Genomic DNA, 16,766 nt, shown 5'->3' on the forward strand with positions numbered 1-16,766 from the left:
TTCACCACAAGGTGGCGCACTGCGACGATCTCCAAGTCATACCGATACAAGCGGAAAGGCCATCGGTCCTGTATAAGGATTATTTATTTACATTTCAGCATACTTCACTCTGTAAGGTAAGGCTATTTCGAAAAATGAAAAATAATCCATAATTTTAGGATATTACGTGCTTTTGAATTTAATAATAATGCATACAAATGTTTGCAGAAGCTGTACATAAAAATTCCACGATACCTCGAAATCAGATCGACGTACCTTTATCTTATAGGAGATTGCGTTTCTGAAATTTTGATTCGCAATGTCAGTTGCAGCATGAAGGTAATGGTGGGTTCTATGTGTTTTAATCACTTCTACGCTAAAGCTAAAGCGCCTAACTTGCGTTGGTGACAGAAAATATAGTTCTTATTCTCCCCAGACCTGCTCTATGGGGAAGCGGATGGGCGAACTTAGATCTGGACGAATGAGCAAGCAGAAAATATGACTGACAGGCAGATTGTCCTCTCACATTCTGGCGCTTTTGCCAAAACACCAGTAGCTACATCCCGTGCCTTTTCAGCTAAATAGCTAGCAACGCTTAGTATCCGATTCAGAAACGGCGAAGCGTACGAACCATCGGGCTTTTCAGCTTTTATTTCTACATTTTAATTACCGAGGCGGTATTCGATCACATCCCTTCCATGTTGCTTGTGGAGTGAGCCGGCACTCCGTACCGAGGCGGGCTCCTCTACTCATTCTGTTGTGTCTCTGGGCGCGTCAGCTAATATAAAGTCGGCGTCTCTTGCCTGTCCGCTAACAGGTCAAAGCTGACTGAATAGCTGGGGTTTCAGGCACTTTAGGTCCAGAGGAGCGACTCCACAGCTCGCTTATTTGCCACCGCAGAATATTTTTAGACCCTAGATATAGTTTAAAGTGTATGCCGACATTTCTAAATGGCTGTGTGTTTGTAGGTAGGTAACCTACAAAAGGTAGGTAACCTACAAACAAGTAAAGATTTTTAGACATCGGTCTGAGCATAAGCGGCTCATAATGACTTCCTTACGAGGTCGGGCGTCCGTAGCGCTCCTGCCCGTCTCCGCGCTGCCTTGATGCGCGTGAGTCGCACATGCGGCACCTCTGCCCCCCTTGGTACAGATTTAGTGACGGAGGACGAGTCTCACCATGGAGAGTAAGGCCGGTATGATGACATGCCCGTTAACTTGTCATACAGGCCCCCCGGGGGGGCTGTGCACCTGCCGCTTTTGCCCAGTTGACTGAAAGCGCGCTCCTTTTTATCTTCTTAATGGGCCTTTTCGGTAACTGACAATCGCAAAATGTACCGAGGGACCACCCCCCCCCCCCAACACACACACCCGTTTGAGCACCTGCCCCGTGAAAAGTCTGTGCACGTAAATGGTGTCACACCACCTTTATGGACTGGTTACTTCACTTTAATAAGGTTTATTTCAGAAATGGGACACTTGCAATAAGTTACTTGTCTACTATATACTTGTCTTTGTAAAGAGAGAAAAATAATATAGGTCGTTATTGAAGCATTAATCAGAAAGACATTATGAAACAAAAATCACCTTACGACCAGTCGTAATTCATATGTACACTGCATAGTAAAATTATATCATCATATTGTTTGGTGTTTTTATTTTTTTTTATCACCGTTTCCTTAGTTAATCATTCTTTTAACCTTTTAATCACTATTTAAACTGCTAAACGGATACCAGTGTATACTGTACTGTGAGCGCTGCGAAGAGCAGCCTGAGCACGAGATGAATGAATGAATGAATGGGCGTCTCGCGGAGAGGCTCGCGCTCCTCACGCTCACGCGGGGCCGCGCGGCCGCAAGTCTACGGCGTCTGAACGGCCGTAAAGTCGGTCAGTTGTAAGTCGCGTAGGTCGTAATACGACGACGACCTGTAGTGTTTTTAACAATGTGACGTTTTAGCATGCTACATCGCTATTTGTACTGAAAAAAGTAAAGTTAGTAGCGTCGCTGATTGTAGTTAGCTACAGCCCCAACACTGCTGAACTGTATAATAATCAGCAGTACGTTTCCATTTCTCCTCCCCAGGTACCAATCTAGTGGACCACATTTCCCAAAGCAGCATTTGAAAAGTGGTGGAACTCCATCTGAAAATGATCTGAGAAGATATGATTGCAGGCCCAGCCTTGGCCTCCTGGCCTTCAACACAGAAGTAAGGGCATCTTGCTAGAGATGACTTGAATCCTGTATTGTGTATCCTGTCAACACATGATAAATGATCTATGTACCATTAAGCATCTGTGATTTATTGGAGCACTTCTTTTTCCACTTTGTGTTGCTGTGAGTGGTTTGCCCAGCGGTCTGACCGACCTCCAGCTTGGTCCTGTGGTCGCTGGCTGTGGTTTGTTCTTCTCGATGCAAATGCAGGGTGCCCACAGAGGTCTACCACGACAGCGCTGATTCTGTGATTTTTCCCACTCCAGCCAGCCCCCTGCCGCGGATCTAGGCTCTTCTGTCTCCACGCATCACAACTCAGCGGGAGTGACAAATGAAAATCGGCAGCAGGGCACGGTGAGTAGGATGTGTCATTGTCACGGACGCTTGGACAGGTTGTGGTGTGAACCCCTTATATGAAATGATTGAGATGGAAAGCTGCTTTTGCCATTTTGAGTGCCGGTACATTGGAATGCATCTTTTCGCATATCCCAGCTTCCTCTCCCTTGACACACACACCTGAGAGTGAAGCTTGGGTCTAGGTGCAATAGTCAGGCTATTCATCCAACTGGAGCTTTTCGGGGGGTTAAGGTCCTTGCTCAAGGGCCCACGGGACATGTGACTATTCAGCCGAGGAGGAGGGGGGGATTCGATCCAGCCACCTTCCGGCACAGGCACAGAGGCCTGACCGCTGGGAGACACAGCACTGTCGTTTAGTGAATGGAACCTCAAAACAGGAAGATTGCTGTCAATTCAGTATTGTGGTTGAACCCAGTCTAGTATGTCTAACTAGTATGTGCCAGTACATGTGAAATGTGCAGGTCTGTGTTAATGGCGGCACATGTGTGACGTTCAGAGGGGCAAGCGGAGGCTGCGGGAGAGATCGGAAAACGCCAAGCGCAGACATTCGGGGCGAAACCTTGGCAGTGCTGAGCGGCCCCAGTTTGAGAATGGAGATGTTGAGGCCGTTACCCTGTTTGAAGTGGTTACCATGGGAAAAAGTGCTATGCAGGTAAGCAGAGCCGCTATTCCGCCCTCAGGTGTGACGTGAGGCTGCTTAGCTGCTCTTCCTGCAAGTCACTGCAACATCACTGCAAATTCTGATAGACAGACGCTCCCCTAGTTACAATGGGGTTATGTTCCGATAAACCTCTTGTAAGGCAAAAATATTGTAAGGCGGAAATGCATTTTAATGCAGTACACCTAACCTAACAAACATCCTAGCCTACCTTAAGCATGCTTAGAACACTTAAATTAGCTTACAGTTGGGCAAAATCATTAACGCTTCTTTATTTAAAATTTTATAATAGTGTTGAATATCTTGTGTAATTTATTGAATAATGTTCAGAAAGTAAAAAACATAACAAAGGTGAAATATCGTGAAGTATCGTAACACAGACCATTGTCACCTGGGGAGCACCTATGCTGTGGTTTCACAGGGTTGTGGGTTTGATTCCCGTCTTTTGTGTAATCTCTGATGGCCTTGCATCCCTTCTGTTTGGGCTGGAAAATTGATGGATGGACATTCCAGAGCAACACAGTTATCTGCTGTGTAAATAGATTCTTGAGAGCTGATGAAGGTTTATGGGGTTAAAGGCTTCGTTTCAGCCTGACTGTGCGCCTACAGGCCGTAGTGGATGATTGGATAGCGGCTTATCAGACAGACCGAGAAACCGCCCTCCTGGATCTCATCAGCTTCTTCATCCAGTGCTCAGGATGCAAAGGCAAGATCACCCTGATCTCCCTGTAGCACACCCTCCCTTCCTGGTTCTCTCATTACTATGGACAGCTTTCCAGTAACGAGCAACAGGCTAATTTTGAGTTGTGCTACAGGTCCCTTCAGTACAAATGACCTTGAACCTTGTGTCTCTGTCACAGGGGTGGTGACAGCAGAGATGTTCCAGTGCAAGCAGGACAGTGACGTCATGAGCAAAATGGTGGAGGAACTGGATGAGGTAGAAACCTTATTCTCCTCTGGATCCATTGTTGGCATTTCCATGTTTGCTATGGAAGTGATTCTCATTGTTCTTGATCTGTGGCAGGGGTCTGGCCTGCAGTACAAGAAGTTCCTTGCGTTTCCTTGGATCCTGACAGTCACATGGCCTTTGGACATGGTATCGCTGCCACAGAATATTATCTTTTTTTACATTTTGCATTAAATGCGTCTCGTCTTTAAAAGATGAGCTGCCAAAACATCTTTGTAAATCCAGTGCAGGATTGGGTGGGTGCGTTCGCAGTACATGTGGTTAGCGTTCAGTAAGGGTGGTCTTTCTCTCCTGCCTGCTGCTCCTTGCGGACTCTGACTTGCCTGTGTGTGTGGTTTTTGTGAGGGCGGTGGGGAGTACCCTCTGATCATGCCCGGCCCATATTGGAAGCGGTTTCGCTCCAGCTTCTGCGAGTTCGTGTCCGTGCTGGTGGCACACTGCAAGTACAGCGGCGTGTTTGACAGCTACCTGACGGACACCCTCATTTCTCTGCTGACCGAGCTGTCAGATTCCAGAGTGCGGGCCTTTCGGCACACCTGCACACTAGCAGGTGCGGCTCTTCTAAGTCTGATGTGTCAGGGTCATATAGCACTTTTAGCATTAGACAATTCCCAGCTGTTAGCAGATTCCATTATTGATTGCTTGTGGTAATAGAAGACAGTTTCTTGGTGAGGAACCTAGTTAAAAATGGGGTGGAGAAATGCAGTGGGGGATACATTGACTCATTCACATCTGTATGATACTTCCCATCTGTCTGATCCCATTTCCTGTTCCGCAGCTGTGAAGCTGCTCACTGCCTTGATTGGCGTGGCCCTGAAACTCAGTGTGAGTGTGGACAACAGCCAGAGGCTGTATGAGGTGGAGAAGGCTAAGGCTTCCAACAAGAGAGTCGGGTCCCGGCTGGAGAAGCTCCAGCGCAAGATTGATGAGGTGACGGTGACCAAGTATGGCCAGCTCTGTGCCTCGCTGGGCACGTCGGCCCTCATTTAGGCTCTGCACTGCGTCTGTGACAGTTTGGCTGATAACACTTTGTCATGTTTGAAGTTAAAGTACATGGGCTGTATGGCATGTGACTCAAGTTCTAGTTTCTGTGTTGCAGTTGCAAGACAAGAGGCTTGAAATGGAGAACATGATGGATGTGATTTTCAAAGGCGTCTTTCTGAAGCGATATCGGTAGGGCAGGGTCTCGGTCCGTGGCCCCCGTCCGTCCATGCTGTGGTCACTGGGTCCCTGCGCTGACAGTCGGTCTCTCTGTGGCAGGGATGTGATTCCGGAGATCAGAGCCATCTGCATGGAGGAGCTGGGAGTCTGGATACGGCTGTACGGTCACATGTTCTTCAATGACAGCTATCTGAAATACGTCGGGTGGATGCTCTATGACAAGGTGTGCATGCTGCGCGAGGGCGGGGGGGGGCGGGCTGCAGCACCTCTGCGGTCTCTGGAGACTAAAACTTCTTTACGTTTTTTTTTTTTTGGTCTGAGTTACTTTCCTGCGAGTGATTCTGTTTCTGCCTCTGGGCTAAGTTAGTATGTCTCTGTGAGCCGGCAATGGGGAGAGTCTCTGTGGTAATGCGGGGCCGTCTCTGAGTGACAGCATGGCCCGCAGCCGCCGCTGTCTGACTGCGACGTGTCACACTGTCAGCACCGCTGAATAGCGCCGATCCCGCCGCTTCCTGTCATCTTGCCAGCGAGGCATTAATGAGAGAGATCGAAGCTTCTGCTTTCTGTGTACCTTCTGTATTCCTGTGCCAAAGTGTCTGAGAGAAGCTTTCAAACCCTGCCATCACGGCCTTCTTCAGGACTGGGGGAAAAAACAATCAAAAACGTGCTTGACTGACAGGACATAGTATAAAAATGTGTTTGCTTTGTGGGTAATTGCTGTGGTTTGCTGTGAGGCTCTTTTAAATCGGGCATGGTACCTTTAAAACTTTGATGGGTTAAATGTAGTTTTAAAATTAGTTTGTAGTCCTTTTTGTGATTCGTTGCCTTGATGTTGTTACTAATTACCCCCCCCCCCCCCACAACAGCAACCTGATGTCCGTTTGAAGTGTGTGCGGGGTCTGCAGGGCCTGTATGCTGACCCTCTCCTGATCCCCAAACTGGATCTCTTCACCAGTCGCTTTAAGGTAGCTCTCTTTCATTGTGGTGTTGAAGGAAGGCTGCTGTTTATGCTGTGGTTCCATTCCCCCACACCCCCCCCCCCCCAGGGAAATCCTCCTGCTCTCAGCTGGGAGCAGGCAGCCCTGGGGATCACCGGAGTGAACGAGCACTCTGGGCCCGCTGACGCCACGCCTGAATCGGCGGGCGGGGGGCCAGCCTGGGAGAGCGGACCCATTAACGCAGCACTAATGACTTGCAGCTAGCAAGGCCCTTGGGTTTGCCTGAGGCTCTGTAGCCCTTCGTTTGGGTCGTTAGCCTGACCCAGGCATATCATTACCCCAGAGCGCAGCGCCTAGAGCAGCGAACAGATTGGCACGGCTCTGCCAGAGTGAGCAGGGGGACAGGAGGGCTGAGCCATGAGACTGTGTTCTTTCGCGATTTTGAGTGCCGTCTTTTCAGCAATTTTCCTCTTTGAGTCAGAGCAGCCTGTCCAAGGCCGGCCCACTGTTGTCGGCGGTAACCGCTTTGTATTCGTGCGTCACCACTTTGCAGCCCGGCGCGTCTGAGATCATCGGTGTTGTTCCAAGGCAAATTTGGGATGCCGTGACGATTTCTGCCTAAATGACAAAGGAGACATGCAGTCACATGCTTTCAGATGAATTATTCATCTGCGGTTAGCCCTGAGCATGCATGCGACTTAGTGAGACCTCTGTCCCTGCAGGAGAGAATGCTGTCCATGACACTGGACAAGGACCACGAGGTGGCAGTGCAGGCACTGAGACTGCTGATGATTATCTCACAGTGAGTGTGAATGAGCAGTAGGTGGCGCAGTGGTAAAAGATCTGGATTATGAGTATAGTCGTATTGACAGTCTTAACATGCATAGATTACCCCCCCCCCCCAACACACATACACATGCAGCACCAAGCAGAGCACTGAAATGTTATTTATTTATTTATATTTTATTAATATTTTTATCGGACCCGATATCTGTACTAGTACCTAGATGATAGTGTTTCCAGTGGCAGACTTTTTTTCTTTGATCAGGTCCTGTGACGACACCCTAAGTGCTGAGGACTGTAAGCGCCTGTACCAGCTGGTGTTCGCCTCCCACCGAGCCCTGGCATCCACTGCGGGGGAGTTCCTCTACACAAAGTGAGTGGGCAGGATAGAAGGAACGACACACTGGGATTTAAAAACCATGGCCTGTAAATGAGTGCCCTGAAAGTGGGCATGCTTGTTGGATGGGCCTGTAGCTCGACAATATCCTGGCAGATGCCGACAGACTGAGTTTGAAGAGCTTTGGTTAATCCGTGGGTTTTAGCCTGTGCCTGAGACATGGTCCTGTGCCTGAGGCCTGGTCCTGTGCCTGAGGCCTGGTCCTGTGCCTGAGGCCTGGTCCTGTGCCTGAGGCCTAGGCCTGGTCCTGTGCCTGAGGCCTGGTCCTGGTCCTGTGCCTGAGGCCTGGTCCTGGTCCTGTGCCTGAGGCCTGGTCCTGTGCCTGAGGCCTGGTCCTGTGCCTGAGACCTGGTCCTGTGCCTAGGCGGCTGAGCGCTTGCACCCAGCTTGACCGCGCGGATGGCCCCTCTGAACGGGACCCCGTTGCTGCCAGGATTGTAGCCATCCTTCAGTTCTTCGGGGAGAGCGAGGTGAGGAGGCCTCCACTCGTCGCCTGGGTGTGTGTGGGGGGGTCTCAGCTGACCGAGTGCATGGATGTGCTACACAGCTGCACCAGCATGTGGTTTACCTGGTGGACAGTCTGTGGGACTCTGCAGGATCCCTGCTGAAGGACTGGGCCAGCCTCACCTCTCTGCTGCTGCATGGTGCAGGTCAGTGCGGCAGGGTCCGAACGCTCCCCTAGACGTGGAGAGGAATGTCACCACTGACACTGTGAATGAAGGGGGTTCCCATCTTTTCTCTGTGCACACTCGTGTGTGTGTGTGTGTGTGTGTGTGTGTGTGTGTGCGTGCGTACAGGACTGAGCTGTGCCCAAGAAGGCCTTCTGATCGAGGTTCTCCTAGCGTCTGTAAGACAGGCAGCAGAGGGACCCCCAGTGGCAGGCAGAGGAACTGGCAAGAAGGTCTGTGTCTCTCTGCTTCTGGTGCCAGCCGCAGCCTGAGCTGGAGACTCACGCCATGCGCGTCTTTGCCAGGTGACCAGTGCCAGGGAGCGGAAGGCCCAGGCTGACGACTGTCTGCGGCTGACGCAGCACTTCGCAGTGACCCTTCCTCAGCTGCTCTCCAAGGTGGGCACCAGCCCCCCGGCTCCCGTCCACTGGCCACGTGCCCCTACATGTTCTCTCTCTCTCTCTCCAGTTCTCGGACGACCCGGAGAAGGTGGCGTGCTTACTCCGAATACCTCAGTACTTCCAGACCGACGCCAGTAGTGCTGGGTGTGCAGAAAAGGTCAGTGTTCCGTTTACCGTAACGGCATAAGCTGCAGCAGCGGCACTGCACACTCACTGTGACTCACCCACGCCCTCTGCAGCCCTGACTCACTCACGCTTCTCCTTCCTTCTAGTACCAGGAAGCCCTGCTCGCAGAGATGGGTGTCGCTGTGGAGAGGCACAGTGACGCGGCAGTCCTGCAGGCGGCCGCGGGCACCTTCCAGGCGCTGGGCAGCGAGGACACAGCCTGGCACAACGCGGCATCTGCTGCTCGTGACCAGCTGGTGCGGCGCTGGGCTGCGAGGCTGGGCGCCCTTCTGGGAGACGCGCTGACACCGGTGAGCTCCCACACGCCTGTCGCACGACGCCATCACACCTGCACGTGTCCCACCCACGACTAAGGGTGTGTTCCTGCTCCGAGGAGCGCAGCTGATCCGTTCCCCTTGTCTGTGCCCATCAGGATGGGGTGTTCAGTGCTGATGCGGACACTGTGGAGGAGATTCTCTCCATGCTAAAACGAGTTGCCACTTTCTACAAGTAAGGGACCTCTGCTCTTAGTCCTGTGCATTGCCTGCAGGAACATGCAAACACGACTCCTCCTCTTGGCCCCCAGTGCTCAGGATCTGTCCCAGTGGGGGCTCCAGGACGCAGCCTCTCGCCTGCTCGGGGTGGAGCTGGATCACGGTGGAGTGCCCCATCAGGTGCGCACAGCCCCGCTGCCTCCATAGGGCTGCGTGCCTCCGCCCGCCCTGACGGCAGCTGTTGCGGTTCCCCTGCAGGTGGCGTCGGTGGCCCTGCGCTGCGTGTGCTGCTCCATCCTCTGGCGCCTCAGCGCTTGTATGGAAACATCGCTGTCCAGGGTGAGAGTTCAGCCTCGACCTTCACCCACTCGCTCTTGCAGGGATCCTTCTCTGTGCTTCTTAAGGTTTATTTTTCCATGGGGAGTGAGAGGATCACAGAGCCCTTTAAGTGAGGGATCAGGACCGGCTTTCTATTGGTTCTGGGGAAGCAGCATCGTATGCACGCTAATGGATTTTCCGCCACAGTGCAGTCACATTTCCCAGCGCACTGGCTCCTGTGAGCCATCGACTGTCATTATGTGAGCTTCTGGGTGAAGGTGGGATCTACAGCCGCGTGTGGGAGGGGCACGTGGGCCGATGCCTTTGGCAGGACCTTGTCCTCGGTGACTGACGGCCGGGCCGGGATTCTGAGCCGGAACACCATAACATAACGCCTCTGGCATTTGACCCCTGGAGTGGGTTGAGGGGGAGACAAAAGATATGAAAGGACTCGTTTAGCAGAAAATATGAAACTTGTGATGAGATTAAATCATGCTGATTTAATTAGGCCTCGGTGTTCAGGCAGCCCAGGTGTCTGTTCGGAAAGCATGAGTATTGCGCTGGGACAGAGAGTCATGTGACACGCCGTCATCAGTCAGCAGCAGTGAGCAGCCTTATGCTTCGCCTGTCATTCTGCCCGTGGTGATCAGGGTCCTGTTTTTCTTACCTCTGTCAGGGTATACAAATAGGGCTTTTATTTATTGTGTAGGAACATTCTGGAAGCTTCCCGATAATTGAATGGGTAGTTAACTGGCATGTCTGAGGCTGCCCACTAGAATTGGGTGTCCGGTGGAGTGCTGAGGGTTTGGCTGCGATATCGAAGACCAAGTGAAGGGCCATGTCTAATTTCCTGTGCGTGCGTCTGCAGGAGGAGGCCGTAGCCCAGCGGAATCAGCTGCGGGCCTTCTGTGAGCGCTGCTGCCGCTTCCTGTCTCACGGGCAGCCCTCCGTCAGGGAGCAGGTAGGCGGACGGCGTGGGGGGGGGGGGGGCGCCGCAGCTTCACCGGCCTGCTCATGTGTTTACAGAAGCAGATAAGCCAGGCAGTTTCACAGCTGCTAAGTGCATCACCACAATCGCAGAACGCACAGTGGTTAGTTCAGTCATTCGAGGTATTTGACCAGAGTGATCAGTGACCATGTTGATTCATGTTCATCTTGTTCCGAATCCTAATGTCGTAGTTTCACTTTTTTTGCCCTGCTGTGTGTTCACCACTTGTGACTGTTGGTCACCCCCCAGGCCTTCCTCTCGCTCTGTGACTTGCTCACCGCTCACAGTTACCTCCAGGCGTGGGACCACACTGTCGGTGCCCCCCTGCTCTACACCCCGGACCCCAAGCTCCAGCGGGCCCTGCTGGCTTTCACCTTGGAGCACGTCTTCACGGGTGCTGACCACGACGCCCAGAGCAGGGGTCAGTCATCCTCATGAAGCTGCCAGATTTCCCAGTGTTAGGCTAGTGACGGGGAAAATGGGGCCCTAAGCCACACCCCCTCCCCGTGTAAACCTCACTGTGGAAGAGGGGCCACATGATTTACTTTGTGTTTTGTTTTTTTTCCTCCTAAGTGGCAGCTATTAAGGTATTTCTTCCACAACATACCCAGCAGAGCAAAATACATGCTGCATGGATAGAATTCTAAATCTTCCGCAGTTATAAAGTTAGCTAAATGTGTAGGATACATTTGTAGCATCCGCATAATTTGCCACATTTGCCGTAGGTTTTGTAAAATTCTGCTGTTTTCCAGCAGGTGGCAGTATTTGACTACACGACTAGTTGCTCAGTTGCAAATAGATATTTGACCGAGTGATAAGATATTCTGGTGTTAAATGCATGGTCACTTGTTGATGTGACGGCTCACCACCAATGTAGCACAGCACTGAATCCAAAACAAATGCGGCAGTTCATGTTTAATCTATTCATTTCCTTTTCAAAATGTGCTTCGAATTTAGCGTTTATCTCATCCCTGGAAATCTTGTGACAAAAGTTTCCAGAAATTTTCATAGACGTCTGTGAGGGCATTAATCATTCTTACAGGGGCTGTCCAGACAATTTAAGTTGGCAGGTAGTTTGCAGGAGAGCATGTGTTCTTTGGTACAAAATTTGGTACAAAAAATACAAAAACACGCTTCAAGATCGATCACGATCAAAACTGTGAGACACCGCAGGGATGGACCGCGTGCTGTGTGCAAGTCTGCTGCTCATGCATATGTGGGGACCTGTGCTCTGCAAGAAGCCGTTGTCTGCCGTATATTCACATGAGAGCCGAGCTCCCCATTGGTCTGTTGAGCCCCTCTAGGAATCTCTACATGTTGTGAAGACCAATGAAAGTCCAGGGGGGGGTGCTGTGAGTGTGGCTCCGTGTGGCTTATTAACTTTTGGAAGTTCCATCTCAGACGATGGAAGGTGTCACAGTGCGCTACCCTCGAACTGTGTGACAGGGGGCATGGAATAGGTGACAAAACCATGCTGTTGTTTTTGCTCGCTCTCTCGCTCTGTCAGTTTTTAGTTTGTGGTCTGTATCGGAATGGCAAAGTTTGTACTTCTGAAGCACTACCACAAACTTTCTATTCACTTTGTAGGAAAATAATGTACAATGCTCACAACGTCGTGGGACACTTGACTAATTCTGTAAAAATGTTGCACATTTATTGGTTTCATAACAGTCCATTGTTAAGCGATGTTTAACATCTTCCACACAGACATTTTATTTTTAAAAAATGTAATTTTTTTGACAGACTCGTTCAGGGCTGTTCCTGCCATTTACTGTTAATTGTGATTGTAGTATCCCAAAGGGATACTAAACACAAATGTTTGGTGTTTTATGTTATTGCGAAAGTGTCACTAATTACAAAGCACCCAATCAGACTGCTTGTCAATGAACCTTTTAACTTGGAACATAATTTGGGTTTCATTTTATTACTACTTGAATGTTTTACTTAATCATTATTTAAAGTAATGATTTCTTTTGTTTTAAAACCAATAAATTAGCAATATTTTTATTGAATTAAGCAACTGTCCCGAGACGTTCTGTGAGCACTGTAGATGTGTGTCACGGTCATGCTATTCTCCTGGGAATGTCCAGCTAGTTGTTGAAATGAAGCCCTTGTCCTGTGACGTGTCCATGGGTCTTCCCTCCCCTGCATGCAGCCAGCGAGAGTGACCTTGAGACCAGCCGGCTGGAGGATCTTCACAGGCGCCGGAACCTTCTGGCAGCCTACTGCAAGCTGATCGTGCATGGCGTGCTGGAGATGAACATGGCCGTCGAGGTCTTCAAGCTCTACATGCAGGTACAGCGTCTAGAATAGATAGAAAAAAACAGGGTACTGCAGGTACAGCATCTGGATAAAAAAAAAAAACAGGGTACTGCAGGTACAGCATCTGAATAAAAAAAAAAACAGGGTACTGCAGGTACAGCATCTGGATAAAAAACAGGGTACTGCAGGTACAGCATCTGGATAAAAAAAACAGGGTACTGCAGGTACAGCATCTGGATAAAAAACAGGGTACTGCAGGTACAGCATCTGGATAAAAAAAAAACAGGGTACTGCAGGTACAGCATCTGGATAAAAAAAAAAAACAGGGTACTGCAGGTACAGCATCTGGATAAAAAAAAAAAACAGGGTACTGCAGGTACAGCATCTGGATAAAAAAAAAAAACAGGGTACTGCAGGTACAGCATCTGGATAAAAAAAAAAACAGGGTACTGCAGGTACAGCATCTGGATATAAAAAAAACCAGGGTACTGCAGGTACAGCATCTGGATATAAAAAAAAACCAGGGTACTGCAGGTACAGCATCTGGATAAAAAAGCAGGGTGCTGCAGGTATAGCATCTGGATAAAAAAGCAGGGTGCTGCAGGTATAGCATCTGGATAAAAAAGCAGGGCGCTGCAGGTACTCCCTATGTATTAAATAGCAGGGTGCTGCAGGTACTCCCTATGTATTAAATAGCAGGGTGCTGCAGGTACTCCCTATGTATTAAATAGCAGGGCGCTGCAGGTACTCCCTATGTATTAAATAGCAGGGCGCTGCAGGTACTCCCTATGTATTAAATAGCAGGGCGCTGCAGGTACTCCCTATGTATTAAAAAGCAGGGCGCTGCAGGTACTCCCTATGTATTAAATAGCAGGGCGCTGCAGGTACTCCCTATGTATTAAAAAGCAGGGTGCTGAAGGTACTCCCTATGTATTAAAAAGCAGAGCGCTGCAGGTACTCCCTATGTATTAAATAGCAGGGCGCTGCAGGTACTCCCTATGTATTAAATAGCAGGGCGCTGCAGGTACTCCCTATGTATTAAATAGCAGGGCGCTGCAGGTACTCCCTATGTATTAAAAAGCAGGGCGCTGCAGGTACTCCCTATGTATTAAAAAGCAGGGCGCTGCAGGTACTCCCTATGTATTAAAAAGCAGGGCGCTGCAGGTACTCCCTATGTATTAAAAAGCAGGGCGCTGCAGGTACTCCCTATGTATTAAATAGCAGGGCGCTGCAGGTACTCCCTATGTATTAAATAGCAGGGCGCTGCAGGTACTCCCTATGTATTAAATAGCAGGGCGCTGCAGGTACTCCCTATGTATTAAAAAGCAGGGCGCTGCAGGTACTCCCTATGTATTAAATAGCAGGGCGCTGCAGGTACTCCCTATGTATTAAATAGCAGGGCGCTGCAGGTACTCCCTATGTATTAAATAGCAGGGCGCTGCAGGTACTCCCTATGTATTAAAAAGCAGGGCGCTGCAGGTACTCCCTATGTATTAAATAGCAGGGCGCTGCAGGTACTCCCTATGTATTAAATAGCAGGGCGCTGCAGGTACTCCCTATGTATTAAATAGCAGGGTGCTGCAGGTACTCCCTATGTATTAAATAGCAGGGCGCTGCAGGTACTCCCTATGTATTAAATAGCAGGGCGCTGCAGGTACTCCCTATGTATTAAATAGCAGGGCGCTGCAGGTACTCCCTATGTATTAAATAGCAGGGCGCTGCAGGTACTCCCTATGTATTAAATAGCAGGGCGCTGCAGGTACTCCCTATGTATTAAATAGCAGGGCGCTGCAGGTACTCCCTATGTATTAAAAAGCAGGGCGCTGCAGGTACTCCCTATGTATTAAATAGCAGGGCGCTGCAGGTACTCCCTATGTATTAAAAAGCAGGGCGCTGCAGGTACTCCCTATGTATTAAATAGCAGGGCGCTGCAGGTACTCCCTATGTATTAAAAAGCAGGGCGCTGCAGGTACTCCCTATGTATTAAAAAGCAGGGCGCTGAAGGTACTCCCTATGTATTAAAAAGCAGGGCGCTGCAGGTACTCCCTATGTATTAAAAAGCAGGGCGCTGCAGGTACTCCCTATGTATTAAAAAGCAGGGCGCTGCAGGTACTCCCTATGTATTAAAAAGCAGGGCGCTGCAGGTACTCCCTATGTATTAAATAGCAGGGCGCTGCAGGTACTCCCTATGTATTAAATAGCAGGGCGCTGCAGGTACTCCCTATGTATTAAATAGCAGGGCGCTGCAGGTACTCCCTATGTATTAAATAGCAGGGCGCTGCAGGTACTCCCTATGTATTAAATAGCAGGGCGCTGCAGGTACTCCCTATGTATTAAAAAGCAGGGCGCTGCAGGTACTCCCTATGTATTAAATAGCAGGGCGCTGCAGGTACTCCCTATGTATTAAATAGCAGGGCGCTGCAGGTACTCCCTATGTATTAAATAGCAGGGCGCTGCAGGTACTCCCTATGTATTAAATAGCAGGGCGCTGCAGGTACTCCCTATGTATTAAAAAGCAGGGCGCTGCAGGTACTCCCTATGTATTAAATAGCAGGGCGCCGCAGGTACTCCCTATGTATTAAATAGCAGGGCGCCGCAGGTACTCCCTATGTATTAAATAGCAGGGTGCTGCAGGTACTCCCTATGTATTAAATAGCAGGGCGCTGCAGGTACTCCCTATGTATTAAATAGCAGGGCGCTGCAGGTACTCCCTATGTATTAAAAAGCAGGGCGCTGCAGGTACTCCCTATGTATTAAATAGCAGGGCGCTGCAGGTACTCCCTATGTATTAAATAGCAGGGCGCTGCAGGTACTCCCTATGTATTAAATAGCAGGGCGCTGCAGGTACTCCCTATGTATTAAATAGCAGGGCGCTGCAGGTACTCCCTATGTATTAAATAGCAGGGCGCTGCAGGTACTCCCTATGTATTAAAAAGCAGGGCGCTGCAGGTACTCCCTATGTATTAAAAAGCAGGGCGCTGCAGGTACTCCCTATGTATTAAATAGCAGGGTGCCGCGCAAAATGGGCCAAATCGTCACCCGGAATGCTGTGAGTGTCAGTGCCAGTAGCCGCCTTGCCAGTTTTATGCACCATCCCTGTTTCAAAGCTCCCTACCCAATCAGACATGCTTCTCTGTATAAAGCTCAGCTAACTTTTCCCATAGACACTGGCAACCCATTGTACCAGTAATACAATCTCTCTTGCTCCTCTTTGAAGAGGAATATTGCTGTTACTCTGCTTCTTGAACATATTTACACTTTTGCAATTATTGATGAATCAAGGGGCTCAGCTTGGCCTTCGGAGCCCAGCGTGGCGTCTCTGTGCGTACACGTACGCCGGGGGCCCTGGCAGGTGCAAGCGTGCGCTCGTCTGAGAGGGAGGGTAACATTGACAGGCTGGGGGTGCCACTTCCTTTTTTATGAGGCTTTTGAACTCGTGTCAGCATTCTTCCTGATCAAGGCCGGCAAACAGGCTGGTCCTGCTTTGACAGATAACTTTCAGATTTTAGTAGCTAAAGGTCCCAAGGAAGGGAAAGGAAAAAACGCTTTATTTACTCATTCTTCAGGCAGTTTGGCTTTTGGCTTTAAGTATTAAATATATACAACCGTTTTGTTTAATCTTGTGTTTGCCACTTATTCTTAAACCAGTTATGTTTGAAAGATATAAATAAGCAAATGCTGGTCATGGTTTGAAGGCAGACTGAATTCCTGCAGCTGACAGTTCACTAATGAAGATCCACAGTGTGAGCGACAGGAGAGGGGCCTACATGGTGTGAGAGGAGAAGCCACGAGGCTCCGCACCTGACAGAAGGAGGCGTGGCCCCCAGCGCTCCCCCTGAGCGGCTTGGCTAATCGCCGCCGCCTCGCCCTGTTTGAAGCGTGCAGGAACAAACGAGGCCTGGTACTGCACCGAGAGGCTGAGCCGTGCCATCGGACACAGTGCTCACTGGAGATTTCTTGGGCCCTGTGCCGGTGGCGATCTTTCGGAATCAGGCCTGCTTACTGCCACAGGAACCCC

The 16,766-nt window shown here is 49.9% G+C and overlaps 1 protein-coding gene and 1 long non-coding RNA gene across 5 annotated transcripts in view; one reads left to right on the forward strand and one right to left on the reverse strand.

Moving 5' to 3' along the window:
* LOC111838232 (cohesin subunit SA-2) overlaps nt 1-16,766 on the forward strand; it is a 23,825-nt gene continuing 7,059 nt past the window's right edge. For both annotated transcript variants that reach the window (XR_002836831.2, XM_023801009.2), the window contains exons 1-26: nt 1-116; nt 2,063-2,186; nt 2,458-2,545; nt 3,045-3,200; nt 3,816-3,912; nt 4,067-4,143; nt 4,231-4,302; nt 4,519-4,723; nt 4,952-5,103; nt 5,273-5,346; nt 5,434-5,557; nt 6,201-6,299; nt 6,995-7,074; nt 7,321-7,428; nt 7,817-7,922; nt 8,000-8,102; nt 8,250-8,353; nt 8,426-8,518; nt 8,589-8,678; nt 8,794-8,997; nt 9,120-9,196; nt 9,273-9,360; nt 9,439-9,519; nt 10,367-10,459; nt 10,736-10,907; nt 12,642-12,781. Coding sequence is in view for 1 of the 2 variants with exons in the window: in XM_023801009.2 (XP_023656777.2) it covers nt 2,143-2,186; nt 2,458-2,545; nt 3,045-3,200; nt 3,816-3,912; nt 4,067-4,143; nt 4,231-4,302; nt 4,519-4,723; nt 4,952-5,103; nt 5,273-5,346; nt 5,434-5,557; nt 6,201-6,299; nt 6,995-7,074; nt 7,321-7,428; nt 7,817-7,922; nt 8,000-8,102; nt 8,250-8,353; nt 8,426-8,518; nt 8,589-8,678; nt 8,794-8,997; nt 9,120-9,196; nt 9,273-9,360; nt 9,439-9,519; nt 10,367-10,459; nt 10,736-10,907; nt 12,642-12,781 (2,727 nt within the window). In the remaining variant the exon portion in view is untranslated. The remainder of the gene's footprint in view (nt 117-2,062; nt 2,187-2,457; nt 2,546-3,044; nt 3,201-3,815; nt 3,913-4,066; nt 4,144-4,230; nt 4,303-4,518; nt 4,724-4,951; nt 5,104-5,272; nt 5,347-5,433; nt 5,558-6,200; nt 6,300-6,994; nt 7,075-7,320; nt 7,429-7,816; nt 7,923-7,999; nt 8,103-8,249; nt 8,354-8,425; nt 8,519-8,588; nt 8,679-8,793; nt 8,998-9,119; nt 9,197-9,272; nt 9,361-9,438; nt 9,520-10,366; nt 10,460-10,735; nt 10,908-12,641; nt 12,782-16,766) is intronic.
* LOC111838236 (uncharacterized) overlaps nt 7,423-16,766 on the reverse strand; it is an 11,995-nt gene continuing 2,651 nt past the window's right edge. For 2 of the 3 annotated variants that reach the window (XR_011982707.1, XR_011982708.1), the window contains 2 exons: nt 7,801-12,790; nt 7,423-7,737 (listed from right to left, as the gene is read on the reverse strand). This is a non-coding gene — a long non-coding RNA (uncharacterized lncRNA). The remainder of the gene's footprint in view (nt 7,738-7,800; nt 12,791-16,766) is intronic. The other variant, XR_011982709.1, reaches the window with a different exon arrangement.

This window comes from Paramormyrops kingsleyae, chromosome 1 (genome assembly GCF_048594095.1).
Source record: "Paramormyrops kingsleyae isolate MSU_618 chromosome 1, PKINGS_0.4, whole genome shotgun sequence".
NCBI lineage: Eukaryota > Metazoa > Chordata > Actinopteri > Osteoglossiformes > Mormyridae > Paramormyrops > Paramormyrops kingsleyae.